Raw genomic sequence first — 13406 nt, 5'->3', positions numbered from 1 at the left:
GCTAGTTACTGAATAGGCATTATGAGTTTGAAGGAGGCAGTACACTTCAGATGGATGAGAGCTGTGATGGCAACAGCATAAAAGATGCAAGCATTTGAGTAAATAATGTAGAGAAAAACTATTTGTCATAGGAACATAGGAATTTCCATAGTGGAGATCTATCCAATCCATTCTCCTGAATCCTCTGTCCAGAGGCTTCAGAGAAAAGTACAATACCCCACCTCTTGGAAGTCTCTAATAGTTAGAGACTGGCTTAAGTCCTGAAGCACAAGGTTTAATATCCCTTCCAGATTTTTTGTTGTCAAAACTGTAACTCTATATCCAATCCTATTAAGTTTTAGCCTCAACAACTTCCTGCAGCAATGATTTCCAGTTTAATCACACATAGTGTGAAAGGATATGTTCTTGCTGATGACAAGAATAACATTTAAAACTCCAGGCCATGCCCTAAAGTGTTTATGTTTTATTATTTTTTTAGAAGAACGCTTGCAGGAAATTGAAGGGTTAGTTGTTATAACCCTGTAGAAGGTCTCACCTTTCCTAAGGACACGTTTCTTTGCTCGTATATCTGTCTCCAGTTCTGCTGCTCTGATATAAATCCGGACAGACTGTGGGAGGTGGCGGACTGCCTGGGCCACCACAGCCTTAGCCGTATCTCCAGGCTGCAGCCGGGCAGCTTCTAACCAAACATCTTCACTCTGTGGGTCAGCAAACAATGAAATTGACACCCTTTCCATCAGCGCAAACAGTGGCAAAAGTCCCATAACAAGTTTAAACTGGAGCTTTCGGAAACACACTATTTCAGCTCCTCTGATAAGTTACAGGAGTGGTTATATTAATCTATACTGAAAAGCTCAATGGAAGAAAATATGCTTTTAGTAAGAGAACTAACCACACTCTTTTCACAAATTTTTGCAATAATCCACAGAGAGGCAAAACAACTCTTACCTTGGGGCACATTTCTGTCCCCTTCATGATGAGGTTTCGAGCTACTTGCAGTTTGCCAGTAACCTCTTCCAGTCGGGCTGAAGCTATCCAAGCTGGTGGATGATGAGGGTTGGTCTCCCGCACAGACTTCAGAAGTAAACGAGCTTTCTTGATGTCACTGGTAAAGGAGAAAATACAAACAACAAAGCTTTTAGTAAGCTAAGGAACAGCTCTCCTTCACCAATAAGCTCCCCACACCCAGTTCCTCACAATCACACTCAGATGTACATTAACTCAGACCTCAGACATTTTTACACACAGATAACACATTATATACTACCACTACAACACTGTGGAGAATATATTTTAATGTAAGTGAGGTCAATGTGAAGGTTGCATATAATTAAGTGAGATTTTGAGGAGTTGCACGTGTGCACTGTGGTTTGTTGCATGCTGAAAGTGAAAGCTTGTTGTGGAATTGACAAGTGTGTAAGCATTTTTGGCTATTAAGGCATTTAAGGCAAAGGAGCTGAAGTTCTTGCACATGTAAATGTTGGTTTCACTTGGCAACTTCCTGGATTTTTAGTGCTGGCACTGAGAAAATGGATTTATGCTACTTTAATTCTAAGTAAGTCTTTTTTATATGACTAAATACAGATGTCACAGAGGATTGGGCTATAGGTATTTTCACAATGTCACCAGGTCAAATGAGGTCAGTATTGACTAAGGGCAGTCACTGATCAGCAGCATGTGTGAAATGTATTGGGTTATTTCCTAGCAGATAGGTAACTGCATCACAAAGGCGCCAGCCCATCTGGCATGCTTGTAGGCAGTCTACACAAGAACCGAATGGGTAAAGAGACTGTACTCCCTCATAGAGGCAGCTCATCCAGGCCCGGAATCTAGGTATGCTGGTGAGGGAGAACTTGCAGGACCTGGCCTATGGTACTTCAGTCTCCAATGCCATCAGTCTAGCAATTTTCACAAATACAACATATTAATAAAAAGTAAAGATGAGTGGAATCCTTCAGACATGTACAAAGGTCACCTGGAAGCCATTTTGGCCAGATACATTAGAAATATAAACTTCCATTTACATGCAGAAGGGTCAACCATTAATAAATGCCAAACCAATTCACCCCAAACTAGACTTACTTGATATCTCCTCCATGTGTAGGTATCATAGAATTCAAGTCTGTCAGATATCCCTTTGGGTCCACCACAGTTTGGCCACTCACAGAGTCAGACACCTGGGAAAGTAAATCCAAAGCTGAAATTACCAGTCAGAGCACTACAGTTTTGGCAATGAAAAATACATTAAGAGTGAAAACACACAAAAACTGTTCTCTCTTAACTTACATGGTCATCTGGTATGAAAACCAAAATGGAGTAAACTGGAAAACTTTGCTTATACCCATGGTTTGTTTGTTTTTCTAAAACAAATGACAATGCAGCTTTATTTTGCAGAGCATCTTTCCTACACAATGTATCCCAAAATGATTTACACAATTAAGCCATATTATCAGAGTTTAAGCAAACAGAGAGGGGAATTAACAGGCTTAATCAAAAGGAGAAAAATGTTTGCAAATGAGATTAGAAATTAAAGGGAAAGTTACTGAGGTAAAAAGATCAGAAAGGGTGTTCCAAATGGCAGCTGCAGAGGAGACAGGTTTTGTACCAACACTAGTAACTTTGTAAAGGAGCAGGGAGGGGAGGACTGAGTAGAGAAGAACATCTGCGAAGCAGGATGGAGCCTGTCCACTGAGGAAGCTTTTTAGCTAGACCCTGTTACAGTCAGAAAATAGGAATTGAAACCAAGGCGATGCAATCAAACCTCTCTATATGTGAGAAAGCAGGCAGAAATAGCCTGCACGTGCTGTGTAGATACAGAAGCGCCCCGACTTACGCAAGCATTCTGTTCCGGAACTCTTTGCACAAGTCGAATTTTGCGTAAGTTGGAAACGTATCTCTGACAAGTACGCGTGCGCAAAAAAAAAAAAAAAAAACACGTATGGAACTTTTTCCGTAAATTGGGTTTGCATAGCCCAGGTAGCGTCTGTATGTGTAACTATGACTGACTGAATTTCCATGTTCCCACTGAATTACAATCTTGAAATCTAGTGCACTTATTATGCAATGCCAATTACAGAAAAATATTTACATTTGATATTTGACCCAGGTCACCAAAAGTTTAATGGTGTAGACTTACAAAAAGTCCTTCAATTTGGAGAAGTTAAGGGCATCTGACATCACCTGTCCTATTGAGTGGGTTTCAGTCAAGAGAACTGTCAAAGGCACGAGAACTTGCTGCAGGCACCAACACTGATAGTCACCCTACCCATGAACCGTCATTTGTTAATATTACATACACTCTAGTTTTATGTTTTAAAAAGTTGGCAAACACATAAGAACTGTTAATTTTACTAGAAATGGCACTGGTACCAGCTTGCAATTAAAAATAACATGAAACTGGCTTGCTTAAGGAAATCCCCAAAAGGATTAACTATGGAATTTAGCTGAAGAGTAAAGTAACAATTAAATATTTGATTTTACTGGGGAGAAGGGACAATTAGAGAAAAAGAAAAAAGTTTTTGTAATATTGTCTACAGAAACATCCCCATGAGTATGTTGTTAATGGGCACTGGCCTTTAATGTAGTCAACATTCTATGACTATGTAAAAACAAACAAACAATCTGTGTATGTATTCAATCATATCTGATGTTAATGACATGGTGCATTTTTTACTTCTGTGACAGCACTGCAGAACACAGATATAGGAAAGGAAGACGGATTCTTTCACCTGAATCAACAGGACTGTTAGTTAAGTTCCAAACATCTGGCCAAATTTTGCCTAGAGTTAAACTGCGCAATCCCTCTCAGGTAATAGGTTGGACAAGCAGAACAAAGGGTGCAATTTAGCCTGACAAATCTTTAATATTTGCAAGTATACACCACAGAGTCAAAAAGCACACAGTTGGACTTTCAGATCCCATGGGAGAGTTTAGTGCTAGTGGTTAGAAAGGCCATCTTTTCACCACAGCTTTGGAGCGGAGCCTGGAGCTGCAGCGCAGAGCAGCTCCGGAGCAGTGGAGCTGCAGGTTTTTGCCTGGAGCTGGAGCGGAGCCGGAGCACAGCTCCAAAGCCCTGCTTTTCACGTCTGAACCAGCATGAAATTTTCTCTTGAAATCACTGAAATAAATATAGAACTCCATGATACCATTTCAGAGTAAGGGTTGTGTACTGAATGGTTCACTAATTAAGAGAAGAGGAACAACCATCGCACCAAACTAAAAACTGACTCTGTAGACCTGATGTCCATTTCTGCCATGACTGGCAAGCTCAACTCCTCTGTGATGGTCCAGAATGCACTGACCCATCTCCCAGAGAATTCCTCTAGAACAGGCCTGTAGCTAAGGGCTGTAGGGTATTCTTTTAATTATTATTGCCCTGCTTTTCAATGTTTTTTTCACTATTTAATATCCCAAAGAGAATAAAATAATAGTTTTGAAAAACCAGGCTTCATTACAAAACAGGTACACCTTCAGGGTTATTGTGTTCCTGTGGCCTTACCTGGCTCAGTCTCATATCCATCAAGGTATTCCTGGCCTGCCCAATCTTCCTCATATCCAGTTCACCTGTCCCAGGTGTCATTAGCCCAGGTGTCATTCCTCCTGGATACGGAGTGTTCAAACCCCCTGGATACGGAGTGTTCAGACCGCCAAATTGCTGCCAAAAAATGAGATATATTATTAAGGTTTATGCTGGGATTTTCAACAGAACTCAAGGGAGTTAGATGCTCAGCTCCTATGGAGTTTCAATAGGTGCTAGATCAGGGGTGGGAAAACTACGGCCCGGGGGCCGCTTCCGGCCTGTCAGACGTTTTTCTCCGGCCCTCGAGCTCCCGCCGGTGTGCGGGGTTGGGGGCCTGCCTCGCTCCACCCGCCCAGCACTCTCCAGCCCCCACCTCACAATTCTGTTGATGAGCATCATCTTCTGGCATGCAGCACCACACTGCGCAGGCGCGACTTCACTGTGCTGTTTCCAGGATTGGAAACCCGTCCCACGCGGCAGGGCGCCCAATCCCCTCCCGGTCTCCTACGGCCCCACCCTTGAGAGCCTCGAAACCACCCAGGGGCTGCACCCAGCCCAACTAGGGTGCCTCTACCTGTGACAGTGCCTGGTATGACAGCCTTAGTGTCACTGCCGGCAGGGCCTTTAGGAATCCCTGGTACCACCCTGTAGAGCCCCCCTTCCCCGCACCTCGGTAACATCCCTTATAGAGCCCCCCCATGCTACACCCCACACAGTCCCCTTCCCCCACCGGGCATTCATGGCCCGCAATACAATTTCCATACCCAGATGCAGCCCTCAGGCCAGAAAATTTGCCCACACCTATGCTAGATGTTTATGAGTTTGGAAATCTTCCCCAAAGTATTGCCAGTACAAGTTGAACAATTGCCTCCCAAGTCACAGTATGCACAGTGGTTTTTATATTGGGAGTTGAATAACTTCCTATGGACTATTCAACAATAAAACATGAGAACAGGTATGTTCTCAGATTTATTTAATTAAGAAGTGTCAAAAGATGATAATGACAATATTAACTGAAAGAATATTAGCAATAAAATCATATAATCATTTGGTATCAATTTAAGTCCAATAAGTTTTCTCTTCCATCAGCCGATCACAGTACTCTGCATCCATTTAAACAATTAATTATGATCCAAAAACTTCAACCACTGACCTGTCAACTGAAAGTGAAATGTCTTAATTCTAGAAGAAATCGAATACATCAGCCACTAAGGGAAGTTAGACGCCAATTCATGTTATATATTTGGAAAAGTTTCAGTCAATAAGAAATACGTTGGTTCATTGACCAAAATTAGTTAGACACCCCTTAGCCAAAGAGAGCTAAAACAAAAGAATTTTAGAATCTTCCCTTGTTAAAACAAAAGGCTCTCTGATTATTCTTGCTCAGATTCTGCTCAGCTCCAGAGTTTGCTGAATAAAATAGAAGTTTTCAATAAGCCTGGGACTGCAACATATAGCAACCTCTTCTAAAGGCTCTTGTACTAAAGAGGTCTTTCCATATGCTATTCACTTAAGAAAGGATTAAGCCTAGTGCCTTTGTCTTTATTTTAAATGGAATTGCAGGATGTGTTCTAGGCTAAGAATAAGGCACATTTCACAGCAAGTGCTTGTCTCTAGCTACTATTAATAATTTTCTCCAATTTAACATGGGTAAAGCGGTAACTTCTTCATGTTTGTTTGTTTTCATGCTCACCGTTTGCCGGGGGTCCACAGAAGTGTGATTCTCCCCAGTCTGTAAGTGTTTAGCAAAGAAACTATCAGGAACAGGAGTCAGTTTCTCATAACGTGGGTTCCTCTGACGTTTGTTCCTAGCATCACCAACTTCTGGAATACTCAGCCACTCTTCCTCTGTGACTTCCGCTAGCTTCCTCTACACAAAAAAAAGCGGTCATTACTGATTCTAGAAAATGTTGTTTGAAAAATTGTAAATTTTTCTATTGTTTAGTGGACTATCAATCCGTTGGTTTCAGAGAATTCAGGGTCAGTGGGGTCCCATTTTGAAGTAAAAGGTCAACACTAAAGAATTTCAGTGCACAGGGGAGTTGTATACTTTTAATAGGAACCTTCTTTGTACAGACTGGGATCTTAACCTGATATTTTTATATTTTTGCCTCGCTAATTGGTAGCGATTGTTTTTAAATTTTAACAGGGTATTATGAATATGTAGTTTAATCTGACTAACCGCAATGTCCATCTTGAAAACGTTGAGAGTCAGGACTGAAATTTTTCTCCCTCCACATCAGTTATGTCAATCGTGAACATTTTAAAAAAGCAGAATTGCAACGCAGCTTCTCAGCCGGGTGACCAGACCAACCCACTCTCAGGGTGCAGGGCTTGTTTACACTTGTGGAGCCAAAAAGATCCGATACCAAAATCTGTGTCTATTTCAATACCCTAATATGCCCATTTGGCAGAGAGGAAGGAATGGCGATGACCACAGACACCTACAACTAAATGGCTGGTAAGTATTTAATCCTACCAATCCTCACAGTACACACATACAAACTACCAATCATACTGATTTACTGTTAATAGCATATACCAACAGTACTTTGGTTTAAATCAATACTGACCAGTAAAAAAAACAACCACCTGTGTCCCCAATGCAAAACATCATACTACAATACTTAAGACATTATCAGCCCAAAATTGGTTTCTGCATCACTAGCTACTACCTTCGTACCCATTTTTGTCTATTGTTCAATGGAAATCAGTTCTAGTCTGAAGGCAGGGGACATGCATAACATTCTTAACAAATTCCCATATAGAAAATACTATAGAATAGGAACTGTGCAAATAAATGCCCAAAGTCACGTCCATCTCTTCACTCTTAAAATGGGCTATTTTCTTCATAACGTGTAGGACAGTTATCTCCTTACTTTTAAATCTGAGAACTGCTGCTGAATTTTGGGACGTTCCATACGGTACTTTTCAATCTCCTCTTTCTCCCGTTGTTCTCTAGAAAATAAGGAGTGCTGAAGTCAAGCTCACAGAAACACTAAATCCAGTACCATTATTATAGAAGAAACCTGTTTGGTCAGAGCTCTTAAGGCATAAGCCTATATCAGAGAACTGTTACACATACTGCATATAGCAAGTTGAAGTTATTTATCGATTTACAGAAGAATATTAAATATCTAGTCAAATAAGGCATATTTCAGGATCCTCAAGCAATAATACTATAGAATAAAAATTGAACTTTGCATCCATGTTTAGTTTTAATCTCCAGCTCCCTATGGATCTGATAAAATACTGTTTTTAGTAACGTTTGTTAATAAACATACAAAATATCTAGATTAGAAGACTTTTCTAACAATATCTCACTTGTTGTGTGATGCATTTAAGTTCAATTATATTAGTTTTGGATTAGCATCTCTCTAAATCACCAAACCTCAGCCATTTCAACCATATGCAAGAGAAGCTAGTCAGTATTAACATCTGTTCAAGGTGTCATGCAAAAAGCCAAGCACTTCTGAAAATCAGACCCAGCATCTCTCACATAGGCTACCCAAAATCAGTGGCTGCTTTTGAACATTTTGCCTTTTAGAGATTTGCCCAAGAACACAGATTGAGACAGCGGAAGAGCTGGAAACAGAAGTCACAAGTTCTGACTCCTAGACCCACCTCCCACTAAAATCAGCAAATAATGCCTCTCTTGACAGTGCAATAATTATACCTTCTCTCTTTTCTCCGTTCATCCATTCTCTTATCCAAAGCTGCATAAATAGCATCAGCTTCCTCGTCGTCTTTTTCATATGGACCACTTGAGAACAGGCTCCCCGCATAGCCGTTAAACTGAGAATTTTAAACACAGTAACTCCAGTTTAAAGATGCTATTATATATCTAGCACAGTTATCAACATAATTTGGGATAAGGAAAAGACCTCAGCAAGCCGCTTCTAACAAGAGCATCCGGCTAACACAACCCTAAATAAAAGCAACCCTGCCCTTGCCCATACTGTATGCATTTCAACAGCAAAACCTTTCAGTAAATAAAAATTCCCATAAGGAAAAACCATTTCCTTCAATTTTGCCTGGTTCAACTATACAGTCCAAATAAAGACAATGACACGTCAAAGGGTGTCATAACTATAAAGGGAAGGGTAACAGCCCTCCTGTGTACCATACTATAAAATCCCTCCTGGCCAGAGACACCAAAATCCTTTTACCTGTAAAGGGTTAAGAAGCTCAGGTAACCTGGCTGACACCTGACCCAAAGGACCAATAAGGGGACAAGATACTTTCAAATCTTGGTGGGAGGAAGGCTTTTGTTTGTGCTCTTTGTTTTGGGGGTTGTTCGCTCTTGGGACTAAGAGGGACCGGACATCAATCCATGCTCTCCAAATCTTTCTGAACAAGTTTCTCATATTTCAGACTTGTAAGTAACAGCCAGGCAAGGCGTGTTAGGTTTACCTTTGTTTTCTCAACTTGTAAATGTTCCTTTTGCTAGAGGGTTTACCTCTGTTTGCTGTAACTTTGAACCTAAGGCTAGAGGGGGTTCCTCTGGGCTCTTTGAATCTGACTACCCTGTAAAGTTATTTTCCATCCTGATTTTACAGAGATGATTTTTACCTTTCTTTCTTTAATTAAAAGCCTTCTTTTTAAGAACTTGATTGATTTTTCCTTGATTTAAGATCCAAGGGGATTGGATCTGGACTCACCAGGAATTGGTGGGGGGAAAGGAGGGGGAATGGTTAAATTCTCCTTGTTTTAAGATCCAAGGGTTTGGATCGGTGTTCACCAGGAAATTGGTGGAGAAGTCTCTCAAGGCTACCCCGGGAAGGGTTATAGTACTTGGGAGGGAAATATTCTGATGGGGGAGGTAGACAGAGTTTCCCAAATAACTCATAAATAATTTGGGTGGTGGCAGCAAAAGCAGATCTAAGCTGGTAGTTAAGCGTAAAGATTTTCATGCAGGTCCCCACATCTGTACCGTAGAGCTCAGAGTGGGGAAGGAACCTTAACAAAGGGCAACAGAGCTCAGATTTCATTTCTGGAGGCAGATGAAAGATGCATCCCACAAAGTACCGAGACTAATGTTTTATTTAGATATCCCTCCCAAGATACTCAGGGCATGGTACGGACAATTAAACCATAATATACAAACATTAAAATGAAAACCACAAAAAACGCTGTGGCATCTATGCAAACAAAACGTAGTGTTAAGTGCCTCTACAAGGAACTCTGCCCTTGTCTCCTCTACTGGAGATTTGCCATTATGAAGGGGGTTAGTAGTGTGTGTGCGCTGGGGTAGAGGGGAGCAGAATTATAGACACCTCCCTCAGCCACGAGGAAAAAGCTAACAGAAATGCTACAGTTGCATCACCTCATCATAATTGGTGTCATTCAGATCTTCATCATCATCATCAGCCTGGTTTTTCTTCATCTGGTCCCCAACAGTTCTCTTCCCTGGCGGAGCATGACGATCATCCACTGGGTCGTTGGCATCTCGAGCTGGGCCAATATCAGAACGGGTGGTAAAACCCGTGGCACTATAGTGAGAGACCAGTAGCCATGATTTAGCCTATAGTAATAGTGCTACAATATACAGATGTGTGTTTTAATCACTCTGAAAGTGAGGCATTACAAATCTTAGAATCGTAGGACTGGAAGGGCCTTGAGAGGTCATCTAGTCCAGTCCCCTGCACTCATGGCAGGACTAAGTATTATCTAGATCATTCCTGACAGGTGTTTGTCTAACCTGCTCTTAAAAATCTTCAATGATGGAGATTCCACAACCTCCCTAGGCAATTTATTCCAGTGCTTAACCACCCTGACAGGAAGTTTTTCCTAATGTCAAACCTAAGCCTCCCTTGCTGCAATTTAAGCCCATTACTTCTTGTCCTATCCTCAGAGGTTAACAACAATTTTTCTCCCTCCTCTTTGTAACAACCTTTTATATATTTGAAAACTATTATCATGTCCCCTCTCGGTCTTCTCTTTTCCAGATTAAACAAACCCAATTTTTTCAATCTTCCTTCATAGGTCACGTTTTCTAGACCTTTTATCATTTTTGTTGCTCTTCTCTGGACTTTCTCCAATTTGTCCACATCTTTCCAGAACTACGGCGCCCAGAACTGGACACAATAATCCAGTTGAGGCCTAACTAGCATGGAGTAGAGCTGAAGAATTACTTCTCATGTCTTGCTTACAACACTCCTGCTAATACATCCCAGAATTATGTTTGCTTTTTTCTTTTTGCAACAGCATTACAGTTGACTCATATTTAGCTTGTAATCCACTGTGACCCCAGATCCCTTTCCACAATACTCCTTCCTAGGCAGTCATTTCCCATTTTGTACGTGTGCAACTGATTGTTCCTTCCTAACTGGAGTACTTTGCATTTGTCCTTATTGAATTTCATCCTATTTACTTCAGACCATTTCTCCAGTTTGTCCAGATCATTTAGAACAAACTTGTAATTCACAGGTATGTTACCTGGCCCCCATAGTTAAATGATGTGATGTGATGCTGGAACAACTGTCCTCTTAAAGAGACAGTTTTACGCAGAATGGACCCAGGTTTTATACAGCCCTGCTCCCTGTTTCCCCACCAGCTATTATCCCAACACTGCCACTCCTCCAGGTCCACCTCCTTTTTAAAAAAATGTGGGAAGCAGCACAGGCCAAGGGATGTGCTGGCTCCCAATTTCCGCAGCCCACATCAGCCTGGAGCGGCGAACCACGGCCAGCGGGAGCCGAGATCGGCTGAACCTGCGGACACGGCAGGTAAACAAACCGGCCCAGCCCACTAGGGGGCTTACCCTGGTGAGCCGCATGCCAGAGGTTGCCAATCCCTGATTTAGGTAATCCACCTCCCGAGAGGCGGTAGCTAGGTTGACAGAAGCGCAGCCCCACTGTCAGTTTAACTGGATCGCTCAGGAGTGTGGAGTTTTCAACCCCCTGAGCAAGGTAGTATACCAACCACAGTGTAGACATTTCCAACGCAAATCCACACCCCTGAGCGAGGTCCTTACACCAACCTACCCCCCGGTTTAGAACGGGAGAACTTCTCCCATCCACATAGCTCCCGCCGCCGGGGAAGTGGAGTACGTACACCATTTAAATCGGTTTAAATTCACCCCAGGGGTACAACTGTCTCATGTGGGCAAGACTTAGGGTGACCAGATGTCCGGATTTTATAGGGACAGTCCCAATTTAGGGGCTTTTCCTTATATAGGCTCCTATTACCCCCCCACCCCGTCCTGATTTTTCACACTTGCTGTCTGGTCAGCCGAACAAGACTTAAGGTGCCAGGAGAGGGGCTCTCTTTGGCCTCGCTGGGACCCAGGCCCTGCAGCCCCAGCGCCCTCCACCCACCAATGGGGGGGCCGCGCCTGCACGGCCGGGGGAGGGGGGCGCGCACACACACACACACACACACACACACACACACGAGTTGGGGGCGGGAAACAGGGACACTGCGCCCGGAGCGCGGGGCAGTCCCGGCTCTCCAAAGCCCAGGCCCGCAGCGCTGGGTCGGGGGCCCAGGCCCGACTCCACGGGGGGAGGGCGCAGGCGGGGCCCTGCGGCGGGGGGGGCCCAGGCCGCCTCTCGCTCACCCGCGGCCCAGGCCCGGCACGTAGCCCAGCGGCGCCGGCATGCCCAGGAACGGCTTCTTCTTCTTGTTCATGGTGCCCGTGATGGAGGCGGTGAGGCCCGAGGCCCCGCCGGGCCCGGCCGGGTTGGAGCCCCCGGGGGGCGCCGCGGCGGAAGCGGAGGCTGAGGCGCTGCTGGCCGCCATGTTGGGGAGCCGAGCGAGGGGGCGGCGCTACCCAGGCGAGCGGCGCGGCCGGAAGGGGCGGGGGGGGGCGGGGTCTGGGTCCCGCCTCAGGCAGGGTGTGTGTCGCGCACACGCACACACACACACACACACCCACACACACACCCCGTGTGTTACATACACAGAGTGTGTGTCACATTTATAGACATACCCCCCAGTGTGTTACACACACACACCGTGTGTTACATACACCCACAGTGTGTGTCACATTCATAGACATACACCCAGTGTTACACACACACACACCGTGTGTTACATACACAGAATGTGTGTCACATTCATAGACATACACCCACAGTGTTACACACACACACTGTGTGTGTCACATTCATAGACCTGCACCCACAGTGTTACACACACACACAGATACACACCCACACTGTGTTACACACACATTGTGTTACATACACCCACACTGTGTGTCACATTCATAGACATACACCCAGTGTTACACATACACTCACCATGTGTTACATACACACACAATGTTACACACGCAGAGTGTGTCACATAGACATACACCCACAGTGTGTTACTCACACACACACACACACATACATCATGTGTTACACACACACTGGCCCAGTGGAGCCCTCTGCCCATGTGGTGTTAATTTCTGAGCAGACTCCATTATAGATTGTTTTAGGTAGGGCCCCTAAACTGTCTCTGACAGCTATTTTAAATGAAGGGCATGTTCACACCCATCAGTTTCAACAAGGATTTAACCCGTCTTTTTACAACAGCACAGTGTTTCACACACAGCATGTTACACACATACACATCCCCTCAGTATGTTTTAGAAGGGGGCAGCAGCCTTTCTGGGCCAGGCCTGCGAAGATCCCTATTGCACATGCAGCACCTCTCATCCCCAAAGGCCCCAGGACACTTGGCAAACTGTGCAGATGCTGCATCCGCCACGACAAGGGGATGTTTTGACAGAGGAAGCCAGGACCTTGTCTACACTAGGTCTTATCTTTTTTTCTTAAATTTCTGGATCTGGCCCTCTGTTCATAAAGTACCTCTGAAGCACAGCTGAGGTTTCCCACTTCATCAATGCGGAGAAGGCAGGTAATCCGGAGAGAGAAAAATGGTATATTGTAATGTT

General features: G+C 43.8%; 1 protein-coding gene across 1 annotated transcript in view; it reads right to left on the bottom strand.

Annotated features, from left to right (window-relative positions):
• LOC128846404 (pre-mRNA-processing factor 6) overlaps positions 1-12294 on the bottom strand; it is a 35060-nt gene extending 22766 nt beyond the window's left edge. The window contains exons 1-9 of the mRNA XM_054045474.1: positions 12081-12294; positions 9846-10011; positions 8196-8314; positions 7399-7477; positions 6213-6389; positions 4499-4654; positions 2083-2177; positions 949-1105; positions 536-698 (exon numbers count right to left, since the gene is read on the bottom strand). Coding sequence (XP_053901449.1) covers positions 536-698; positions 949-1105; positions 2083-2177; positions 4499-4654; positions 6213-6389; positions 7399-7477; positions 8196-8314; positions 9846-10011; positions 12081-12262 — 1294 coding nt within the window. The 5' untranslated portion in view covers positions 12263-12294. The remainder of the gene's footprint in view (positions 1-535; positions 699-948; positions 1106-2082; positions 2178-4498; positions 4655-6212; positions 6390-7398; positions 7478-8195; positions 8315-9845; positions 10012-12080) is intronic.
• Positions 12295-13406: the final 1112 nt, after the last annotated feature.

This window comes from Malaclemys terrapin, chromosome 12 (genome assembly GCF_027887155.1).
Source record: "Malaclemys terrapin pileata isolate rMalTer1 chromosome 12, rMalTer1.hap1, whole genome shotgun sequence".
In the NCBI taxonomy this organism is placed as follows: domain Eukaryota; kingdom Metazoa; phylum Chordata; order Testudines; family Emydidae; genus Malaclemys; species Malaclemys terrapin.
Note: the sequence above shows the minus strand (reverse complement) of the source record. Positions and strands in the feature narration are given on the sequence as shown.